We start from the raw sequence: 22,684 nt of genomic DNA, 5'->3' as shown, positions 1-22,684 counted from the left end.
AACTGACATTATATTTGCGACCATTACTTTATATTTGATGTGACTCATTTGAATTATACATAAAAACATTCTTGTGAATCTGTATATATTTGCCTTTGTTTGCTGACTATAAAGTATCGTTGAAAATCTTAGACTTGTCAGTGTTACATTTGCCTGGTTTTGAGTGAACTTCTCACACCTTTTGACACGGCAAATGTTTAACTGTAACTGTACTGCATCATAAAAACGAAATAATAACATTCACGAAACAAAAACATGATATCGGGCCGTCTTCTAAATCCAGCGTGACTATCTGTAGTTGGAACAGTTTCCAAGATACATAGTGTAGTCTGTAGTGTCACCACTTCCCCTATTGTTACATAACTGTCTTTCATTTAGTTCTCAAAAGTAGAAATGCGCCTATAGTTAGATTCAAATGCATCATTAAAATAATGCGAGAAGAGTAGAGACGCATTTTTCGTATTAATAAAATGCTCGAATTAAATTCACGATGCACAGTAGATGATTCAAATGAGTTATCTCACTGAGATTTGCATTTGTTTTTCACCCAATTCAGATGAGCACAGGTCTGTCACGTCATTTAGCATGAAACATCATTCTCATTGATATAGTCTCTGAAGACAGTGTAGGATTCATCGAGGCAGTCTCCATATTAAATGTCCAGTGTCTGCTTCCTTTGAGTTGAAAACTAATCTTCCACGACGAGAATGTGTTTTATGAATCACTGTCTCCTAGCCCGCCTGTGTAATCCATCATAGATACATACGAAGTCAAAATTTGTCATCAACGTTCTCACTAAATGACCAAATGCTCTCCAAATATCTACCGTAAACCTCTCTGAAATCATTACAACGGTATGTTCCTACCTTGATCGAACAACTTGTGAGTCAAACTGGCATGGCTCTCTTTGAAACTGACTTGACTTAAGTTGTATGATGTCGGTGAACATCTAAACGTCTAACATGTTAATTTGCCTGTGGTCTTACCAACCTGAGGCCATGAGTATAGATGATTCAGTGTGATGATCCATGACAGCAGTGTTCACTTCTATCTTATGCTAGAGGACACACCATATCCCTCAAAGGACGTTTTCTTCCACATGCCACGCTTTCTACGTGTAGACCCGTTAAGGTCCGGGGTAGAATAGACCTTCAGCAACCCATGCTGGTTGACACATGTCATTGGTTCCCAGTTGTGGAGATCGATGCTCATCTTGTTGATCACTGGATTGTATGGTCCAGACTCGATTTACAGATCGCCGTCATATAGCTGGAATATTGCTGGAGTGCGGCGTAAAACTCAGCTCACTCACTTTCTACGTGTAAGATAACCGGTGATAGTTCTCTCTTTACAGAAGCCGCACACTGCTTTACATGAAAAGCATTGTCAATAGTGTTTGTTTGAGGTTACCTAACACGATAGGAGATAAGCTTCGACGTGTGAGGAACTGGCAAGGTGTCTAATTGTTTATTTGAACAGCGTATTTACCGACACATTTTATTATATCGGCTTTGGCATCCTACACAGGATCAATCACAGCAACTTGGGGTGCGCAGGAGCTAAACATTGATAACGTCACTCTTCACCGGAGTCGTTGATGTCCTCAACCATCATTAGTTATCTGTCTTCTTCCAGACACAGCCTCTGAAACAGATGCATGATGTCTGGAACTTGTATCTTGCAGATGCTGATGTTCATGGTTTACCAATGTTCGTATGTATGGACACTGTCTCTGGGTGAGTTCTGCTTTATTGTAAAATTGCATTTACATGTTGTGTATTGGCAATTGTTGAAGTCGTAGAACGCATTTAGAAATTGACATGCTATAATGTTGCGTAAGGGAATAACTTTCTAAGACATCTTTGCATATACTTTCAATTAGGAATCGTTTTCAAGCCTTGCTTCATTATGCTTACAAATGTAGCTTGCGATAACTACAAGGCAACACATTCTGCTCCCGTCCTTCTTTATTCTCTTAGTGTTTTTTTTTTTATTAAACAGATCGAAAGATGTATTTTAATGGTTGGGAGTTTATATAAGTAATGAGAATTATTAATGGCTGTACGCGCAAAGGGGATTGTAGTATTGTAAAATTATTATCCTCCTCAGAGGGTAGTAAATTTATACCGAAGTTTTAATCGTACTATTCTTGTCATTTTCATTTAGACTAGCATTCCATGTTAGTCTTATATCCATATATGTGATACCCTAGTATTTTTACTCTCCATCGTGAAACAATGTTTTCATTTTTCTCATATGAATTGTTTTCGTCACGATGGGCCAGAGATATTGCCGATGTGACGTTAAATATTAACTAGTCACTCACTTAGACAGATCAGACCATTCAGCGTAATACCACGCTCGCATAAAAAAATGCAAAGCAATTGATCTACCTAACCTTGTTCTTACTTCCCCTCATACATCCTATAGTCGGTGGTTTGGAGGCTCGCAGAGATTTCTTGTACAAGTGCGTGAGTTGAGCTTTACCCAGCAATATTCCAGCTATGTGGCGGCGGTGTAAATAATCGAGTCTGGACCAGGCAATCCAGTGATGAACAACATGAGCACCGATATGCGCAGTGGGGAACGATAACATGTGTCAACCAAGTCAGCAAGCCTGACCCCCCCGATCCCGATAGTCGCCTCTCACGGCAAGCATAATCCCCTATTATGGCAAGCATGGGTTGCTGAAGACCTATTCTACCCCGGGACCTTCACGGGTCAGAGATTTCTAACCCGTCTAGGGGTACCACGTACTGTGTACTGAAAACAGAACTTGCCTTTGAAAAAGACCCCACATATATCCCTTTCTCCATGGATCTTTCATTTCTCTTGCTTTGAACTACCTGCCATCGTTTACATACTGAAGTAGGTAGGTGGCACAAAAGTCCACCAGAAGAGAGAATGCAAAAAATCTGCGACACGTGTGATGTTGGCGATGCATTTTACTACATTTGTCGCTGCTCTTTCTTCAAGCCTCATCGGAAAACTTATATTCCAAACCATTATGTTAAAAATCCCCTATGTTCTATGGTTTAACTAACTATTTAACTGTAAACGAATTAGCGTTTTGAAAACAAAAATGCATTCTATAGTTCTGCCATGACAACTATATACTCTTCCATGTGAAATACCAGGCCATCCCATGTATTCTCAGAGATGACAACATTTTGGATGATCAACTTCTTTATTTTAACAACTGTGACGTTTTGGTATAGGTTCTTATACCGTTTTCAAATAGATACAGTTGTGTCATCTCTATACCAGCAACTTCTAGAATGCCACTCAAACAAACCATGTATTCTCAGCTGCATATCCCGGCTGTTATGAGACTCTTGAGGACAAAGGTTCATTATGCATTTGTGTCCAGATCTGTTTGTGTGCTGGTGATCAATGACGGCATTGATTTAATCTGTATTTCTACAGTAGTCCTGTAGAGTCTTTCTTTAAAGTTTGAATGAAGTCGACTGGCCTGAAAAGAGAAACAAAAGTTGTCCTTTTTGCTGATCAGATACATTTACATCCCACTCAAAATGTACACTCTCAGTATATGAAATGCAGAAGATGATGATACTGTCACTGAATGTTCAGCATGTGCATAAAGTATCTTAGGCTGACATGGTTCGATTGCTTTAGAACTGACCTCTCTTTGACACAAGGACCTTTCCCTTAAATTCTGGGTAATGCCAAGTGCAGAGGTGTTCACATTTTCCGAAACGTTCCTGGTGGTTTTGACAGGGTACCGCATTGTGGGCAGCATGTGTAGGTGGCAAGAGCCCTGTGGTGATCCAACCTGAACGTCTTCATTGGTGTATTTTAATATGCAAATAAAATGCTTCTACTAATGGCGAATATGGGAGTTCATTAGTATTACAATATTACGAAATGTGAAGAAGGGATGACCGAATAAGGGAATAGGAAACATCATCAACGAGTAAACGGTCAATGATTACCAGTTTCAATCATGTAATCAGATGTTTCTCTAACCAGATATCTTGCTGAACATCAAGACATATGAGAAGTGCCCACATCCTGTTGTGTGCCACGGAAATGACTCAGTCAGTAATCACTTGAAGCTGGCCATTTGGTTGGTCTCTGCTGAGGAACAATTCGCTGCTTGGAGGACAGGTAATATTTCTTCAATAAACTAGCAGATGTAATATATCTTGCATATCAATATTTAGCTTCTGATAAATATCAGCAAATGAGCTTTCATTTCACTGTGTTAATGAGTTTACAGTCCATGTTCATGTGATCATCAGACAAAACAAACAAACACTTACTGTCTTCCTGCAAATTGTATGCGCGTCAGGTTTACAATTCGATCAATCACCAGCGTCTGAAAATATCAAGTTTGACAAACCACTCTATTCTGCTGGACAGAAGACTATAAATAAATTTAAAGAACAGTAACTTCATAACGACTGCAAACACCTGTTAAAGAGGAATGACCATTCGGTGTACCAAAATCTCAGGACAAGTCGATGCGAATAGTTTGTGTTATATCTTAATTGTGTGATTGTTTCACATAATTATCATCACTGATTTTAGTTTTCCACCCAAGCTGAACTTAAAGAGCAATAGTGTTCTGACAGTTATTCTCTGTTTGACCATACTCGTCTACCCATTTAGCCCCATAAACGAAACACCAAGGAAAGTGACATATTTCGAGCTTTGCACATATTAGTCATGTCTGGGACATTTTCACTCATTGGTGATTACAATGATGTACGAATCGGGTTAATTTCGAAATGCCTCTACAGATATAAGCCAGTTACATTCACACATCATTTCTTGTCGTAAAATGCTATTTCAACTTACAGTAAGATCGCTACATCGGAATATGATGGGCCAGGCAACACTCTCGTCCTGTCAGCGTCAGGTCAGTCCCTCCGACACGGACGACCTCAACGTCAGCCGCTGTGCCTCGCTCTGTCCCATGTTCCTGTCAAACAATGCAATATACATAAAGCCAATATTCAACGTTCCAATCACAAAGCAGTCCTACTTTGATGCCCTCTTCAGACCCGATTCCATGGGAGACGTCATGAGAGGCATCACCTCAATAGTCAACCATGTGAAGTGGAAGACGTTCGTTGTTATAACTTCATCTTATCGAGGTAGGCAACAGAACACCCATGCTGAAGACAGCAATCAGATCAGTTTTCCACATTTTCTATGAATATGCACTCACTCCACAATTTGAATATTTCAACAAAATAAATATAAAACACGTTTACGTAAGGCCACGGCGAGTGTAATGTAGCGTTAGATTACATATTTAATTTATATGATACAATTGGTAAGTGAGTTCAGTTTTAACTGTAGTCAGCAATATTACAGCTATATGACGATGGTCTGTAAATAATTGAGTTTGGACCATACAATCCAGCCATCAACAGCATGAGCATTGATCTAAGCAATTGGGAACCATCCACCTGCTCCCGTTAGTTCTAGTACAGTGGTCGATAGTGAACCTGTATACAACAGTCAATGAAGTACAATGAATGATATCAGTAAAGTATATCATATGTCATGACATATACAATGAGAAAATACGTTTCCAAAGATCCAGGACGACAGTAAGTCCAATGTTGAATGCCTATTAAGATTTACTGTCAGCACTGGTTTTCAGTTAATAACCCGTGTGGTGTAACATATCACATGTTTGGTTAGTTTTAGTAGTTCACTAATGACACGGCCCCCTTGGCGAACCACCTCCTCGTGGTGGGCGCTGGGTAATGCTGAGCTCGCCAAATTGTACTGTTGGCTATCTTTGTGGTGATGACGATCACGATTCTACCACATGCCCGGATGAACCAAAATGTGTGAATTGTTCTGGTCCGCACATGGCAGTTTGAAATGTCTGCTCAGCGTATCAAAACGGAGAAGAATATCAGATTGTCAGAAGCAACGAAACTGGCTGCTTCAACTTCGACATCTGGCAATGCTTCCTTGAGAGTTGATTCCACATATGCTGAACAACTAAAACCATCTATGAAATCCATTAAATGTCAGATTGACTTGACATGGATGTCTGCACAGAAACCTACGAGCATTTCGGATCCTACGCCTCTTACTCCAAGTCAATCTTCCTCACAAAAAACGCTGAAATCAACAGAAACACAGATGTCTACACCAGAAAAAGAAAAATGCAAATGTTGATTATTCTGAAAAGCAAAGTAGAACTGATCACGTACTTAAAGGACACCCTGTGTCAATTCTAAATAAGTTTGATATTTTGGATGACACGGACGTGTCATCCCAGGTGAGCATATACTCCAAGAGTCATCCTCCAAAGAAGAAAGGACGGGAGCTTTCTCGAATAGCTCATCCTAAATGACCCATACCCTAATATATTGGTACAGAACTCATCCAGATGTTTTATTGAACCACCATGTGTTCTCAAAATATAATGCAAAGGAACCGTAGAGGAGTTTGGAGTAATTTTAATGATTTACTGCTTTTAGTTCAAGATTTGAAGCCATCAGCTTTATGTTTACAAGAGACAAAACTCGAAGCCACTGTTGCATTTGACTTATATTTGGCGGTATATCATCGTTTCTTCATTCGAGGTCTTAAGACTGCTGCCGGATCATCAGTTATTGTGAAGCAAGATGTAATCCATAGATCTATCTCACTTAATACCCCTCTTCAAACAGTTGCTCACTTTTTTGTGTTAATTTTATGGTCTATTTACATTCCTCCTTCTTCCTGTCTTCAGCATTCAGATCTTAAAGAGTCGTATAAAATTATCTTATTATCATTAGAAAATTATCTATTCTAATGAGTCTAATCCTGCATTTAACTGTGTCTTTAACGCTCTTTATGAGGATTTGTATCACAAAATGTCTTCTCTTTTTCCGCTTCTTGGACTTAGAATAAAGCCATTATTACTGCTGCTGGCACTGACTTGGAAAATATAGCTCCTTCCCGACTTCTTTCTTCTCCTCCTTGGCAGTTGGTTAGGCCACAAAGTCGACCTAACACTAACTATATGTAAGAAATCGGAAACTAATGCATTACAATATAAACAAGAATATCATGAATCTAAATGTAAATATAATACATATAAAATCCTTATTCACAGATGGGTTCATGGACGGTGTCGCTGTAACTTGTGCCACTGTCTTGGGATCCAGAACAATGTCTTCTAGAATACCGGAAAACAGTTTTATTTCTAATAGCAGTTCCATTATCGACTCATATATTCAAAGACACTCTAATCATAAACTGAACTTTCCAGGCTTTTTAAACGTAGAATTCTTGTTGTTTTAATTTTGGCTAACTTTTCCTACAATCGCCAGCAGCTGAAGGGATGGTGTAAATCCAACTGGGGTCCATGTAGGTAGCAAAGGTACTGTAAGCCCCCATGGTCACTAGTGTGGTGATTTACCTTCTCTTGTTGGCGATCTATAGCCTGTTTTTATATTGTATTGTCTAAATAGTGATATTAGATTTTGCTTTCCACGCTAGTTTAAATTGAAATTGTGATATTCTACTTGCTTTACTGTCCTTCGTTGACATATTTTACCAGATGCATATATTTCATTTAAATGTTAAATGTTCTCGTCACGATATGGCTGAGATATTGCCGATGTGACGTTAAATATTAACGCACTCACCTAATCATAAACAATACATAATCTATTCAGACTCTCTTTCAGGCGATTAAAAACTCATCGTGTAAACATTCACGTTTAATAGAAGTTATTGAACTCTGTAATGTATAATGATCTTGCCAATACGACATTGTCTTTTGTTAGTTACCCAGTCACTAGACATTTCTGGTAATGTATGTTACGAATCCAAACTACCAATTATTAAAATATATCTTTTTACAGAAACATATTGCTCACAATTCAATCAAAAAATCAATTTCTTTTAAAAAACCAATAATTAAATGAAAACTAACGCTGGTAAAAAGATCCTTCATCGTTTTAACTGTAAAATACATATCCCTTGTGATGGAGAATTCGACACAGTCAAGCAGAATATGCTTGACCGTGACTCTCTCATCACAAGGGATACAAAATGGAGGATCCTCACCTTTTAACAGGTATGCATGAGTATATCTAGTGTGGCCAATACGACATCGTCGTAGTATGACCTCTTCAAATCTGGACTGACAACCCAAGTGGGTATAACCAATGTAAGGTTTTATCTCATGTAATTTATTTATACCAACTTGGGTGTCCCACTTCTTCTGCATCAGATCATGGATATAAGATCTAATGGTAGCTTTATAATCAGTGTAGGGAAGAAGAAGTGGTGTCACAGATTTGTTGAGTGCTGCCTTGGCAGCAAGATCGGCCATTGCGTTACCAGAAATGCCTACATGGCTGGGTAACCAACAGAAGACGATGTCGTATTGGCCAGTAGCAAGATTATTATACAGTTCAATAATTTCAATTAAAAGTGGATGTTTACAAGAAAGATTTTTAATAGCCTGAAGGCAAGAAAGAGAGTCTGAATAGATTATATACTGTTTACGTTTCGGGTGTCTTTGAACATATTTAAGAGCTGTTAATATGGCGTTAGCTTCTGCTGTAAAAATAGAACTATTATCTGGTAATCTAGAAGATATTGTTCTGGATCCAATGACAGTGGCACAAGCCACTGCGCCACCGTCCTTGGATCCATCTGTAAATAAGGGTTTGTAATTGCTATATTGATGTTTCAGTTGATTATATTCTTGTTTATACTGTAATTCATTCGTCTCTGATTTTTTAAAAGTCGTTAATGTTAGGTCAACTTGTGGCCTAACCAACTGCCAAGGAGGAGAAGAAAGAAGACGGGAAGGAGCTATGTTTTCCAGCTCAATGCCGGCCGAAGAAAGAAAGGGTTTAATTCTGTGCCCGAGAGGTGGAACAAGAGAAGACTTTTTGTTGTACAAGTCCTCGTAGAGAGGATTGAAAACACAGTTATATGCAGGGTTAGATTCGTTAGAGTATAGCTTCGTGATATATTGTAAAGATAATTTTATACGACGTTGTGTAAGAGATGGTTCATCGGCTTCAACATATAGACTGTCAACAGGAGAGGTTCTAAAGGACCCAAGACAAAGTCTTAGACCTTGATGATGAACAGAATCTAATACTTTTAAGTTGCTGTTGCAGGCTCCACCATATACGATGGAGCCATAATCAAGTTTCGAACGGACAAGTGATCGATATAGATGCAGGAGGGTAGCTTGATCACCTCCCCATTTAGAATTTGATACCACTTTCAACAAATCAAGTGCTTTCAGGCATTTAGTTTTCAGAGATTTAATATGAGGCAGAAACGTAAGGTGTGAGTCAAAAATTAATCCCAAGAACTTGGCTTCCTTCACAACTTTAATGGGAGTGCCATCTAGAGATAGTTCAGGGTCTTTATGTGGTTTGTACTTACGACAAAAATGTATGCAATTAGTTTTCGATTTAGAAAATTTAAAGCCGTTTTCAAGACACCATTTATTTATTTTGTTTAAACATAACTGCAACTGCCGCTCTATGGTATGCATATTTTTACCACGACAAGAAATATTAAAATCATCCACAAATAACGATCCATCAATGGAATCGTTTAAAACTTTAGATAAACTGTTGATCTTTATACTAAAAAGTGTGACTGACAAAATACTGCCTTGTGGAACACCCTGATCCTGATTGTAATGATCAGACAGGGTAGAACCTACGCGGACTTGAAATTGTCGGTTATTTAAAAATTTGCCTATGAATTGAGGCAAACGACCACGCAAACCGAAATCATGTAGATCTCTCAGAATGCCATACCTCCAGGTTGTGTCATATGCCTTCTCAAGATCAAAAAAGATAGACACAGCATGTTGCTTATTAATCAGCGCGTTTCTCACAAATGATTCTAAACGCACTAAGTGATCGACGGTACTTCTGTTTTTACGGAAACCACATTGTATATCTGTGATAAGGTTATTTGTTTCCAAGTACCAAAGAAGTCGATTATTTATCATGCGTTCCATGGTCTTGCAAACACAGCTAGTTAATGAAATCGGACGATAACTGGATGGATCCGTATGATCACGTCCAGGTTTAGGTATTGGTACCACTATAGCATCACGCCACGAAGAAGGAAATTTCCCGGATGTCCAAATATCATCAAATATTGATAAGAGCGTCTCTAAACAGAATTCTGGTAAATGCTTCAGGAGTTGATAATGTATGTTATCAGCTCCTGTAGCAGTGTCATGAGCTTGATCAAGAGCAGTATGGAGTTCATGAATAGAAAATGTTTCATTATAATCTTCCCCATTATCTGAATTGAAATTAATAGTTTTCTTTTCTTCTTGTTTTTGATACTGCTGGAATTTAGGTAAATAATTAGAAGAGGAAGAGTGTTTAGCGAGGGTTTCACCCAGTTTATTCGCAATATCTGATTTATCCGTAAGTAACTGATCTCCATGTTTAAGATGATGGACAGTAGATTTAGTACCCTTACCTTTAATTTTCTGGACCATGTTCCATACCTTGGACATGGGTGTCCGTGAATTTATTTTGGATACATAATTTTGCCAAGATTGGCGTTTTTTCTGTTTAAAAGTACGCCGTGCTTTAGCATTTAAAATCTTAAATTTATTTAAATTATGCACCATAGGATGGCGACGGAAATAATGTTCTGCTTTTTTCCTTGCCTTCCTAGCTTGTTTGCATTCATCGCTGAACCATGGTTTTCGAATATGTGGAACTGCAGAGGACTTTGGTATACACTCATCAGCTATGGAATTCAGTTCCTCAGAAAAACATTTAATAGCATCAGGAACGTCAATAAAACGTTCGGGTTTAAGTTTTTCAGCACACAGTGTTTCATATAATGCCCAGTTAGCCTTTTTAAAATTCCGTCTTGATGATGGAGGAACATCAGATGGAGTTACAGCTTTTAATATAGTAGGAAAATGGTCACTTCCACAGAGGTCATCGTGGACTGACCATTCGAATTCATTTAATAGTTCTGAATTTGTAATTGACAAGTCGAGAGCAGAATAAGTCCCTGTACCAGGATGTAAATATGTGTTGGAACCATCATTATAAATACACAAATCATTGTCAGAACAAAAGTCCTCCAACAATTTCCCTTTAGTGTTTGTTGTTACACTACCCCAGATTGGGTTGTGCCCATTTAAATCTCCCATTATAATACAGGGCTTCGGGAGTTGGTCATATAGAGCTTGAAGATCAGTTTTGGCAAATGCCGAAGATGGCGAAATATAGAGGGAGCATAGCGTAAATGCTACATGTAAAGTAATTCTCACAGCAACCGCCTGCGTATTAGTATTAAGTGAAACGGGGCTTTGAATAACGTTTTGTCTGACTAGAATGGATGATCCGCCAGTGGCTCTATCACCCGGAGGTGAAAAACAATGATATGTATTAAAGTGACGAAGGTCAAATGTATCTGTTTGTTTTAAATATGTCTCTTGGAGACATAACGCTGAAGGTGTAAAATCTTGGACTAATAGCTGTAATTCGTGTAAATTAGTCCTCAATCCTCTGCAGTTCCACTGTACAATATTATTGGAATAAACTATCTTTTGGGGGGATTTATTGGGGATCTACCCCGCACTCTTTTAGAGGGCGACAAGCTATGTGCCCTAGAATGGACGTTTTCAGAAACGTCCATGTCTTCAAGAGATCCGTATTTATTGAACAATTGAATTTTGTTCTGTGACCCTTTAGGAGTTCTACCACTTTGATGTTTTGAAGCATCAGGCTTTGGCTTCGGTTTACTTTTCACCGTTTGCTGACTATCAGATGTCGATTGAGACTTTGAGTGTGACTGAGATGATGATTTATGATCAGAAGACCTTGAGGTACTAGGAAGTGATTCCTCAGTCTGTGATGATATAGCAGGGTACAAATGCTGTGGAGAATCGCAATTTACCCAAGTCAAGGTAGTTTGGCAGCCTGTGGTTGATGTTGTTTTAGAGCTAGAAACCGATGATGTTTTTGCTACTGTTGCATAACTTTCTGTAAGATCAGATGTCTTTACCAGTTTTTTGGCCTCCGCAAAAGAGATATTTTGAGTGAATTTTATTTTATTGATCTCCATTTGCTCTTTCCAAATAGGACACTGTTTAGAAAAGGACGAATGGTCGCCTGAGCAATTGGTGCATTTTTTATAATCGCTGTCACAATCTTCTGTTGTGTGTGTCTTCTCACCACAGTGAGCACACACAACAGACAATGTGCAGGTAGATACACCGTGTCCATATTTCTGGCATTTAAAACACCTGAGCGGGTTGGGGATGTAGGTATCAACTTGTATGTTGCAGTAGCCTGCCTTCACTGATTTTGGAGCATTTGGACATGAGAAAGTAAACAGATACGTATTTGTTTTGACGGTTTCGTTGTTTCTGCGAGTTGAAAAGCGCTTGACATATAGTACACCTTGATCCTTCATTTCAGATCCTATATCAAGTTCCGACATGTCATCAAACAATCGATCTCTATCTCTCACGATACCTTTACTTGTATTCAAGGTTTTGTGTGCAGAAACCGAGACGGGAATGCCCACGAAAGATTTAATATTCATCAGATTTGTTGCTTGCTGCTTTTTCCCGCACTCGACTAGCAGGGCACCCGAACGTAAGCGTCTGATGTTCTTCACATCCCCAGCAATGCCTTGAATACCTTTGGATACAGCAAAGGGGTTCAACTTCAAAGGTGTCTTATCAGGAGTCTCAATCACAATGAAACGTGGCCAATACTCAATCGATGTAGACGGTCTATGGTCAGTATCAACAGGGTCAATATCAAGTGGACGTTTTGTTTTTTTGGTTGGAGTTTCATAAGCCATGGTTAGTGTAATACGGTTCATCATCCGAGCTCCCCACCCACCACGGAGTATCACAAGGACAATGCTAAAGTAAGCGGGCCTCCAGCTTACAGCACCAAGGATACCCGGATGATATACTCCAGCAGAAGAATTAGAAATAATTAGTCTACCAGATTGGCCCATGAGCCACCGCCTTCTGGGCATAAGACTCTAGGCAAAAATTTAGAACTTCAAAAATGCATTTTAAAATTCGAAAAGCTCAATGAACAAATAGGCCAAGACCGAAAGTAAAAAACCAAATAAAATTTGTGCAATGACATATATACTCCATGCACAGGGCTTGGCATGACCAGCCGATTGGTCGAACCGGGCCCATTCGACCACCCGTCTAGGTGAAGTAAGGGCCAAAGTGGTGTGTTGGGCAATGGAACGCAGTTAAAAGCCCCAGTGCCCTCAACCACCAGGATCCCGTCCTCCACCGACACGGGACGCAACCCACGGCAAACGCGTTGGTGGACCAAATATCCCCCCGGGTCCACTACGGGGGTGTCGGCGAGCTCTTAGCGTTACCCAGCACCCACCACGAGGAGGTGGCTCGCCACGGGTGCCTGAAATGACCAAGACGGTCAGCCACATCGTGTCATTTTGTGTAACAACAATCAATATACCTATGTCATTTTGAAATTGTATTTCATCTATATGTGGTGGACAAGGTTTTGTGAGGTGTGCCTGCTCTGGACACAGCAAGTAAATGTGTTCATAGTCAAGCGGAAGTGCTACCACAATAGTTTTAACTGTTAGTGATGCTGTAATTGTGATCCACTTGCGTGCATTAAATTATTAGGTGACATTTCATGAAGTGAATGGTGTATATTGATCGTTTTTACACAAAATGCCGTGAAAGTGCTGACCCTGTTAGTCATTTCACGAAATGAATGAAACGTTTCACAATCTGAGTGTAACATATATATGTAAACGGACTAGCATCCCATCCGAAAATCATTAATACATCAACGAATAATGTCATATCACGTAAGACACTTTTTAAATGACGGTATTTACAGTTTTGACTGCACAGTCTGGAGGGAGACTGGCTTCGATCAAGTCAATGATGTATATGATAGATGATCCCAACAATCCACTGGAAAGTATTGACCTCGACAGCATTTACCAGCTGCTTCCTCAGGAGGACCTCAACTTTCTTGTGATGTGTCCCTCCAACTGTATACAGAGACTCCTGACTCAGGTAGTGCACCCGGCTTCAACTAAAGTAGCTACTACTTTCTACACAACATTATTTTCCACTCAATATATGTATAATACAATAACAATAAATGATACGTTAAGACTTTTAAGAAAGCATAACAGTCTCTCAAGTTTCAAAAGAGATTTCCTTGGTCGATGCTATAATGCCAGTGATTGAAGATCAGCTCCTGCTGTGTCCAAATCAAATGTATGTATAGGCTTGGTATGCTTGTTACGATGATGAAAGATGCCTCATAGGTTTGATATATAAGTAAAATGAGCATGGAATGGTCTGACGATTTGCCACATATTATATTGTCAGGCTCGCTGGCTGGAGGCAAAAATTCCCGTCACGAGGTCAATAGCTTCTCAATGGCTGATGGTTCCTTCCATTGGAAGTGTCACGGACATTGCTCTCAGTCGTCAGTGTGTCAAAACTGATAATGTTGTGTTTATGGAGTTCATGACATGTTCGAGGTATTTTTCACCACTGGTAAGCACATATTTGTATTGCGTGTATCTTGTGCAGGAACGAATTGGCCATTTGGCCTTGAAGCCTCCACGAAACTGCAAGGAAATGATGTTCTTTAATTGTAACTTTTAGGACCAATTACCCTTTTGTCAACAGATAAAAAGTGTGTCTGTGAATCACAGCATAATCTATCGTTACATTCATAATGCATTTGGAATGATGCGATGTTTACAGAATCAAGAAATCATCATGAAGACGCAATCAAGCTTGTCAATGAATTGTTCGACAGGCCAAGCAGCTGACAGTCCAGATTGGATAACGAAGGTATCTGTTTTCAATATCTGCAGCCAAACCCTAACTGTTCATTGAACAGTTGACTATCAACCAAATGCTCTCGGTTTGAGTAGTCAGAGGGTAAGGTTCTTTATGGATAACAACTTCTTTATTACATATGATGCGCCGTTTCGGTATGGATCCTTATACCGTTGTCAAGCAAGAAGTTGTTATTCATAAAGAATCTTACCCTATTATTACTCACCAGCTTCTAATAATGCCAATCGAACAAATCGTTTTGAGTAGATAACTTTAAATAAATAAGAAGATGGTAAATTAATACGGGCTGGGATATACAGGTAATTATTTTTGTGATAATCACACATGTGCTTTTCAGTGATTCTCAACGTTGATTGTTCAGCTAAACAGAGAAAATATATGATTGGTTGACGGAACTGCTTTTCTTGATCCATGTTCATTGACAGTTTTTACTGTTTCATTGATAATTATAACGTGCTGTACTGAAACATTCCGAGATATATAAAGGAAACATAAACGTTTTACACGTTATAATCGATATTATTTCTTTACAATAAAATTGCGCTATCAATAGTGCTCGTTTCTAAATAGATACCCTTAAAAAAGAAATCGTTTGCATTGTAAACAAACAAGGCCACCATTAGGCTAACCACGGTCAACGTCAATGACCTAGTTGAAGTGAAGGTGAACCTGTTCGTTGTTATAACTAAGTCAGGGAAATAGAGCAAGATAACGACTTACATAACGACTTACACTAAGTGTGACAAGTGAATCTATCATGGCGTCCATGCCCTTGTCGCATACCGTACCATGGGTAAATCATCATTCTGTACATGCACAATTCTCAGGTCCAATTTATGATGGTGTATTCCACTTCAACATCTCGAATAACTTCTGTCAGTCGACATCTGCTACAAAGAGGCACGTTCTTCCAACTGCCTCGGACTCCAACTAGAGTTATCCTTCTTGGAACTGCTGTACTCTTCAGTGCTGGGACCAAAGACATGACTGTAACGCGTGTTCCACAAAACAAAACTTACCGAGTTTCTTGACAGTGGAGCTTTTTATAGATGCTTTCATGGGGTGGTTGTGTTCTAGATTTCCCAGCTTTTCACCGTTGACTTTCATAAAAACAATTTACAGGTTTTTGCTAATATCTGTTTCAACACTACACCATCACTCGTCACAAGACACACGTCAGTCAGGAATAAACGATGTTCCGGCGCACTGATATCATCCAAGACGTTTTAGGTGTTACTAAGTTCAATGATACTGCCCTAAAAAAGATCGCCTTTATCATATCAAAAAATGTTTTTAAATTATTCCACAAAAATGGGTTTGTTGTATTTTAAGTGAATTTAAGAGGTAGTATATTGAATACGAATCAAAAGTCTTGTCTACAGGTGTTTTTATTGCATGGTTCTTTTGAGAAGCTAAAGTAGCTGCAATATGTCTGTGTTGTTACACTTGTCATACCAGACAAATGTGTACAAATCCCTCTTGGTAACATAAATGGACGCTATTTATTTTTGCAGATTGTAACCATAAACGAATCTTCCATTCAAGCCAAACTTCAAGTTCTCAGACCAAGCCATACAGGAAAAGTTGTTGCAACCGTTGGTAACATTGGGATAAATCACTCTCTGGAAGTCAAGCATCAGCTTTATCATGGCGGCGAATATGGATTTCAGAACCGAACTTTAATTGTCGGGAGTCTGCAGGTGTTTATATTGCTCTTTACAATGCTCCATCTTTGTCCTTATTTATTACGGTGATATCGATAATATCATCAAGTTTCTGTTCTTTGTTTACCCAGATGTACATTGTGTTTAGCAGTATTTACTACATCGATTTATAAACATATGCATCAGGACTGGATTCTTTAAATCTGTCACGCTTGTACACTTATTGGAAACAATTGTCTGAGATGGCGTACAACGTCCTCTGTATATATATATGCTTTTAAAATTGGTTATAATCTGAAATCTACTAGGACAGGGAAAACAAAAAAAAGCCTGTGAGAGTCTGATTCTGTCATTTCTATTACATCAAGATCAACACCCGCATGTGTAAAGATCATACTGGGTCATTTTGGCTCCTTATTAGGTGCGACCGACGTTCTGGAAAATGTCACGTAACGAAACCTCTCAAACGATCAAATCTGTTTGTCAAGAACCAGGAGAGATAGTTCAATTCACAGTTGAAGGATGGGTGTTAGTTTTTAGGTCTTTTTAGTTTTCAAAGAGTAGTTGAGGCGCTCGTAACTTTTAAAGTCTGTTTAGGCCATTCGGAAACGCTCTCAAGACCAATCAAGACTGAATTAATGTTTACTCCACCGACCAAACAGTGATTGGAACGTGACACGTGTTGTCTTTTCTGAATTTCATTCACCTATTCATATACAAATATACTTTGCTGCGGGTCATTGTTAACCTGCAATCTCTTTTATCAGAATCTGTAATTGAGAACTGTTATTCGATTTGTAATTTACTGCTTACACTTTCTTGTAACGATACACGTTACGCACCAGTGTCACTGACATTAATTGTCACATTGAATGTGTTCAACAGGTGCTCTCTCGACATATTACGAACGCCTCAGCCATGTTCTGTCATTGACAATCATTAAAAATAGGTCACCAAAATCTCTATGATAAATTACTTATAGAAGTTTTGAATTTACTTTTTACAGCACAGTAAATGTAAGACAGTCACAACAGTGTAGTACGTATGAATTTTCAGATAATTGTAATCCCACTGAATATTGACAAGTGAGACATGAATAAAAAATATTATTGTTTTGCATCAATATTTGAGATGTAAATTCTATTAAGCTGTGTCTGTTAATGTCAGAATTGAACATGTGGTCGGCAACGTGTTTCGGAGAAGAAATAGTAAAGTGTGTTACAGTAGGTTTACTGTGAGACAAGCAAAGCTTGAAATAATCAATGCATTTCTTTGCTTGTTGTCCTGTCAGTGGGCGCCATTTGTGATCAAGAGGGTGGAGAACGGTTCTGTCAAGTTCGACGGTCTTTGCATCCAGCTGTTGCAGGAACTGGCGAAACAACTCAATTTCAGGTTTCAGTGTGCAATATGAATGTGCGTGCGCGACCGTGTCTTTTGTGTGCGAGGTTATATGATTGTTCAAAAGCGAAGTGTAGCATGTTTCCTGCTAAATCGCATTACTAATTCCACTAAAATAACTTGACCACGACAGAAAAAAAGCAAAGGTTCATCCATACTTGAGCTGTGACTCAACGATCTGTTTGTTCGTTAGCTACACCCTCGTGGAACCCGAAGACAGAGAGTGGAGTCGGATACTCAACGGCAGCTGGACGGGGCTGGTGAAGTTACTTCTCAATCGGGTATGTTAAGGTCAGAATATGCAGTGGCATAAGGACGGGTGGGGAGCAAACAATTCACAAGACTTGTTCAGTGTGAACTGGTTCCTCACCACCCATCCATTGTGGTAGAAAACACGGAGACCGATTGGTAAGTTGGTAAGGCGCAACATGATCAGTCAGTCTGTATATTCTTATCCACGACAAGCAGCATAATCTCTGCTACTGTACGCAGCAGTGGTAATTCGAAATACATATATCGCATATAACCTTTAAAATAACTCAATAAATGCAATGGACAATGGTCCCTTAAGATTTTCAGGCTGATTTGATTTTTCAGCGGTCACTTCAGATGTTTCACAGATACAGGACCCTTCACGCAAAATGAGTTGTTTGGGGCTGATATTCAATAATGGTTAGGCTACATAAAAAGTTAACTTTTCTCTGGCTTGGGCGCGCCACCTTTTTTGTGCGCATAACAATTTTTCATAAAACTAAAAAATTAAATTTGACTTGGCCGCGTCCCGATCATCCACTTGTCCACTATAAGAATGAGTGTCTGTATGACACTGAATCTACAACTCATTAACACATGCTTAACTTCTCAAGCTGTATTTCTGAGAGAAGAAAATGTATACTCCTCGCGTCACTTTTTTCTATCAAAATTTTAAAAAGTCCTACCCTCGTCACTTTTAAATGAGAAACATTTAATTTCTTATGCAGGCTTATTTTCTTGAACTGTCTCTACATAGTTAAAATTGAAAGTGTAGTACCAAGGTTTCAGCCGAGTGGCATCAAGTTATGTTCTCCCCGTAACATGAAATTACACATGTTGCAATTTAATTGTATGAAGCATTATGATTTCCTGTTATAAAATGCTTCACAGTACTAGTATATAATGTAGCGAGATGTAAGTAGCAACTGTAAAACTGAAAATTTAACAACTTGCAATGTGACGAACACATTGCCCTCCTCTACATATCCACAGCTGCTTTATTAAGCTAAGTTTAATGATTGCTATGTCCGTACTTCCAGGAAGTTGATATGGTTGTAGCACCAATGGCGATGACAGAGAGCAGAGCCACAGCCATTGATTTCACAGTGCCATACTTCTACGCCTATTCAGCTCTAATTCTCGGCAAACAAGATCCAAACAGCAACAAATGGTTGACCCTAATGTCCCTGTTCCGCTATGAGGTTCTCATCTGTATCGTCGCCTCACTTATCTTCTCCACTGTCTTCCTCTTCGCCTTGGAACAAGTGACACCAGTCCGTTCATCGATAGACGATGGGCCCACGGATGTACTGACCCGATATGGACGTGTACTCTGCACTCATTTTGGAGCTCTTGTGGGAAACGGTAAAATCAGCATTGTTCTTCTAAAATGACATGACATAAATACATGTACGTGTTCTGACAGGTCTGGACCAGACTTGATTAGACTAAAACAAAAATGTTGTAAAATGACAAGAAGTGTAATTTGACTTGTTATATTTACTCAGTGGGATATTGCAATTATCATAAGCACTTATCGTTACATTTTACTGTGGCTCCTATTCATATCCCTAACATACATACACACTGTCTGTCTACCCCAGAAAAAAAGAAAAAAAATAGCTATGAGATTTGTTGTATCTTGATCTATTCACAGGCTCGAATTCAGGTAAGAGACAACCTCCAGAACCCCGTACAAGAGGCAATTAAACCAAGACAAAGAGGCAGACTACTAGTGTAGAAATTTCAGAGTTCAGAGTTGTATAAATTCATGTGAAAGCAATCCTTTTATTACTGCCTTCGACAGGTGTGTGGTTTTGACCCAGAGATCCATCTATGATACGACACAAGATAGGCAGAGATCGTCAAGATGATCAGAAGAATTATGGAACTGGGCCTAGATTTTCGAAGCTCCATTAGCTCTAAGACAGTCGTAGGTGCCATAACTTAGGTTTGTCTTAGCGCTTAGAGAGCTTCAAAACTCTACCCCCGATCCGAATTTAGCCTTATGGTATTAACACCAACATTACTGACTGCGTCGTTCTTGTTATAGTCTAAGCAATCATTTGCAAATGCATGTACAATGCAATCAATAAGTAGAACACATATACTTATGTTCTCGCTGCCTCTGTTTTTTTTTTGTTTTGTTTTTTTGTTTTGTTTTGTTTTTTTGTTATTTTTTTGTTGCAATCCCAATTTTGTTGCTGACTGATATTGAGAGTAGACAACCCTTCTGAGTAATGCAAAGAATTGCAGTAGGTCTTCTCCGAAGTGTTCGTCCCATTCAATGTCGCGTCTGCGTTTAATGTTGGCAAAGGCTCTGACTTCCCAATATCATCCGAACCCTCTTTACATATTTTTCGTGTAGTCCACACGTTAATAATACAAATTCTTCTTTTAGTCCTTACATAATAATATATAACGACACTTGTGCACTGAGGCGTCGTTCAACTATAGTTGTTCAACTAATCGTCCACAATTATCCAGGAGGAGCATACATTCCAAGCAGTGGATCCGGACGTACAGTGCTCGCCTGCTGGTGGCTTTTTGCAGTGATACTGGCTTCTGTCTACAAAGGAAATCTTATTGCTTTTCTTACCGACAGACGAGAGAAACCCCCCTTCTCCAACTTGCATGAGATGGTGCAACAGGACACGTACAAGTGGGGTTTTGTGGGAGGAACGTTACTGGTCCCTCTTTTCCAGGTCAGTACGTCTGAGATATGGGTTGGCTGGGTTTATCGCAGATTCTACCATTACTCTGAAGCGAGATTCTGCCCTTGAATTATTGCTGTCTCTTGTGAATTAACAACCTATCAAAACATGAAATGATACTAAGAACACTCACTAACTACTACTTGAGGACACATCGTCATGTACAATCACGTCCCTGCAGTACACCTGATTGCAGATAAAACAGGGTTCATGTGTTCTGTTAATGCAGATTCAGATTGTTCTCTGGGTTCACAACTGGTTTGACAACCACGGACAGCAAACGGTTTGCAGACGTAAGTGAAACTGAACCAGGATGAATAGAAACAAGATCATTCTCACTGAAACATCTGTCCTAAATTTAACTGTACTGACTAAAACATTTAGTCACATTCAGCATTAATACAGTTTTACGACCACACTAGACTAATTCTAACCCTGATTAAGGAACACCTGGTGTCATCACTATTTCATAGCGGTTCATAAACACAATCTGTCATCGTATCGCATGGTGACAATTACGGGATTGTCTGGTTTAGACACGGTATATTAAACAAACATTATACAGCAGTAATGCAGCTTAAACAAAATTTATATCTCCTAATGACATAGTCACATTTTAACAATCGACTCTGCTTATGACAGAAATTTCTTATGAATGTGAAAAGGGTTTTGTCATGGTGCTAGTTGACTTTTAGTCCACCACATTTTTGCAATCTTTAATCATACCTCTCGTAAATGTTATATATAGCACCTACGGCATGTTTTCAGGAATCCAACATCTCCGTCTATCACAAGGTATGGCACGGTATAGAGAAGATGATGGCAAACGATCCTGATTGGCTGAGTTTGGATGGAGACAAGCACATGCGCCGAGTTGGCGAGAGCCAGTACGTCTACTTGGCAGAGGAGTCTACTTTGGAGATGTGGGACGACCCACGGCGGTGTGATTTACAAATGCTACGAGACAACTTCTATTTTAGCAAACACGCAGTTGGCCTTCCCAAAAACAGTACATACACACAACTCTTTTCCAAAGAGTGAGTCAAGTCTTTTCGGATACTTTGTTAAACTATCATTATCTTTAATACGTGCGGGTAAATGCTTTGCACTGACATCAGTATGATCGTAACAACGTAATCGTAACATGCTCGGGGTGACTAAATGTTTTGAATACACCATGCGGTGATAACAATCAAAGTGTTGGTATTAAATGAGCAAGTAATCCTGCAACTGCCCCATGTGATTACTTTCTGTGCCTCTGTTCTTTGTATTGATATCATTTTACAAAAAAACCAATAATTTAACCCCTATGTTATAACACTTGTGTAGAGGAGGGGAGTATAACTTTCTTCTGGGCAAAACGATCTTTTTGATTTTCCAGAATTTTGCGAATATACGAAAGCGGCATCCTGCGTCTGTGGTGGGATCAATGGAAACCCAAACATCAGTGTCCAGCTCCCAACAGAAAAGCAAAGAGAGTCGACATGTTAACCTTGCAGAGCGCTTTCTTTGGTGCAGGGGTTGGTGTGGCCATGGCAGTCTTAATCCTTTTTTGTGAAATAATTCATAAACGGAGACAGAAAAGAAAGTATGAGAGCACTGAAGAAGACTGAGAGATATAATACTTCATCATGGGAACCAGACATACCATTAGGCACCTGAACTAAGACAGCGATAACTTTGAATGGTTATCTTATGTAAGGCTAGGAAATAGATATAAAGTTAAAAACATTCTATAGCCATGTTTTTTAATCGTAGAATTATTTAGTGATTTTAATGTATGGCTAAACTTCCACAAACCTGCCAATGACTGA

The 22,684-nt window shown here is 39.1% G+C and overlaps 1 protein-coding gene across 1 annotated transcript; it reads left to right on the top strand.

Moving 5' to 3' along the window:
- The first annotated feature begins 1,657 nt into the window (after positions 1-1,657).
- On the top strand, positions 1,658-22,483 carry LOC137295340 (glutamate receptor ionotropic, kainate glr-3-like). The gene is made up of 12 exons (XM_067826655.1): positions 1,658-1,736; positions 3,991-4,128; positions 4,824-5,120; positions 13,857-14,038; positions 14,360-14,530; positions 16,357-16,542; positions 17,798-17,898; positions 18,098-18,185; positions 19,197-19,521; positions 20,644-20,861; positions 21,639-21,907; positions 22,252-22,483. The coding sequence occupies exons 1-12, from the start codon at positions 1,658-1,660 to the stop codon at positions 22,481-22,483; spliced, it is 2,286 nt and encodes a 761-aa protein (XP_067682756.1).
- Positions 22,484-22,684: the final 201 nt, after the last annotated feature.

The sequence above is a fragment of the Haliotis asinina genome, chromosome 8 (genome assembly GCF_037392515.1).
Source record: "Haliotis asinina isolate JCU_RB_2024 chromosome 8, JCU_Hal_asi_v2, whole genome shotgun sequence".
Classification (NCBI taxonomy): domain Eukaryota; kingdom Metazoa; phylum Mollusca; class Gastropoda; order Lepetellida; family Haliotidae; genus Haliotis; species Haliotis asinina.
This window is presented reverse-complemented; position numbering and strand designations above follow the sequence as displayed.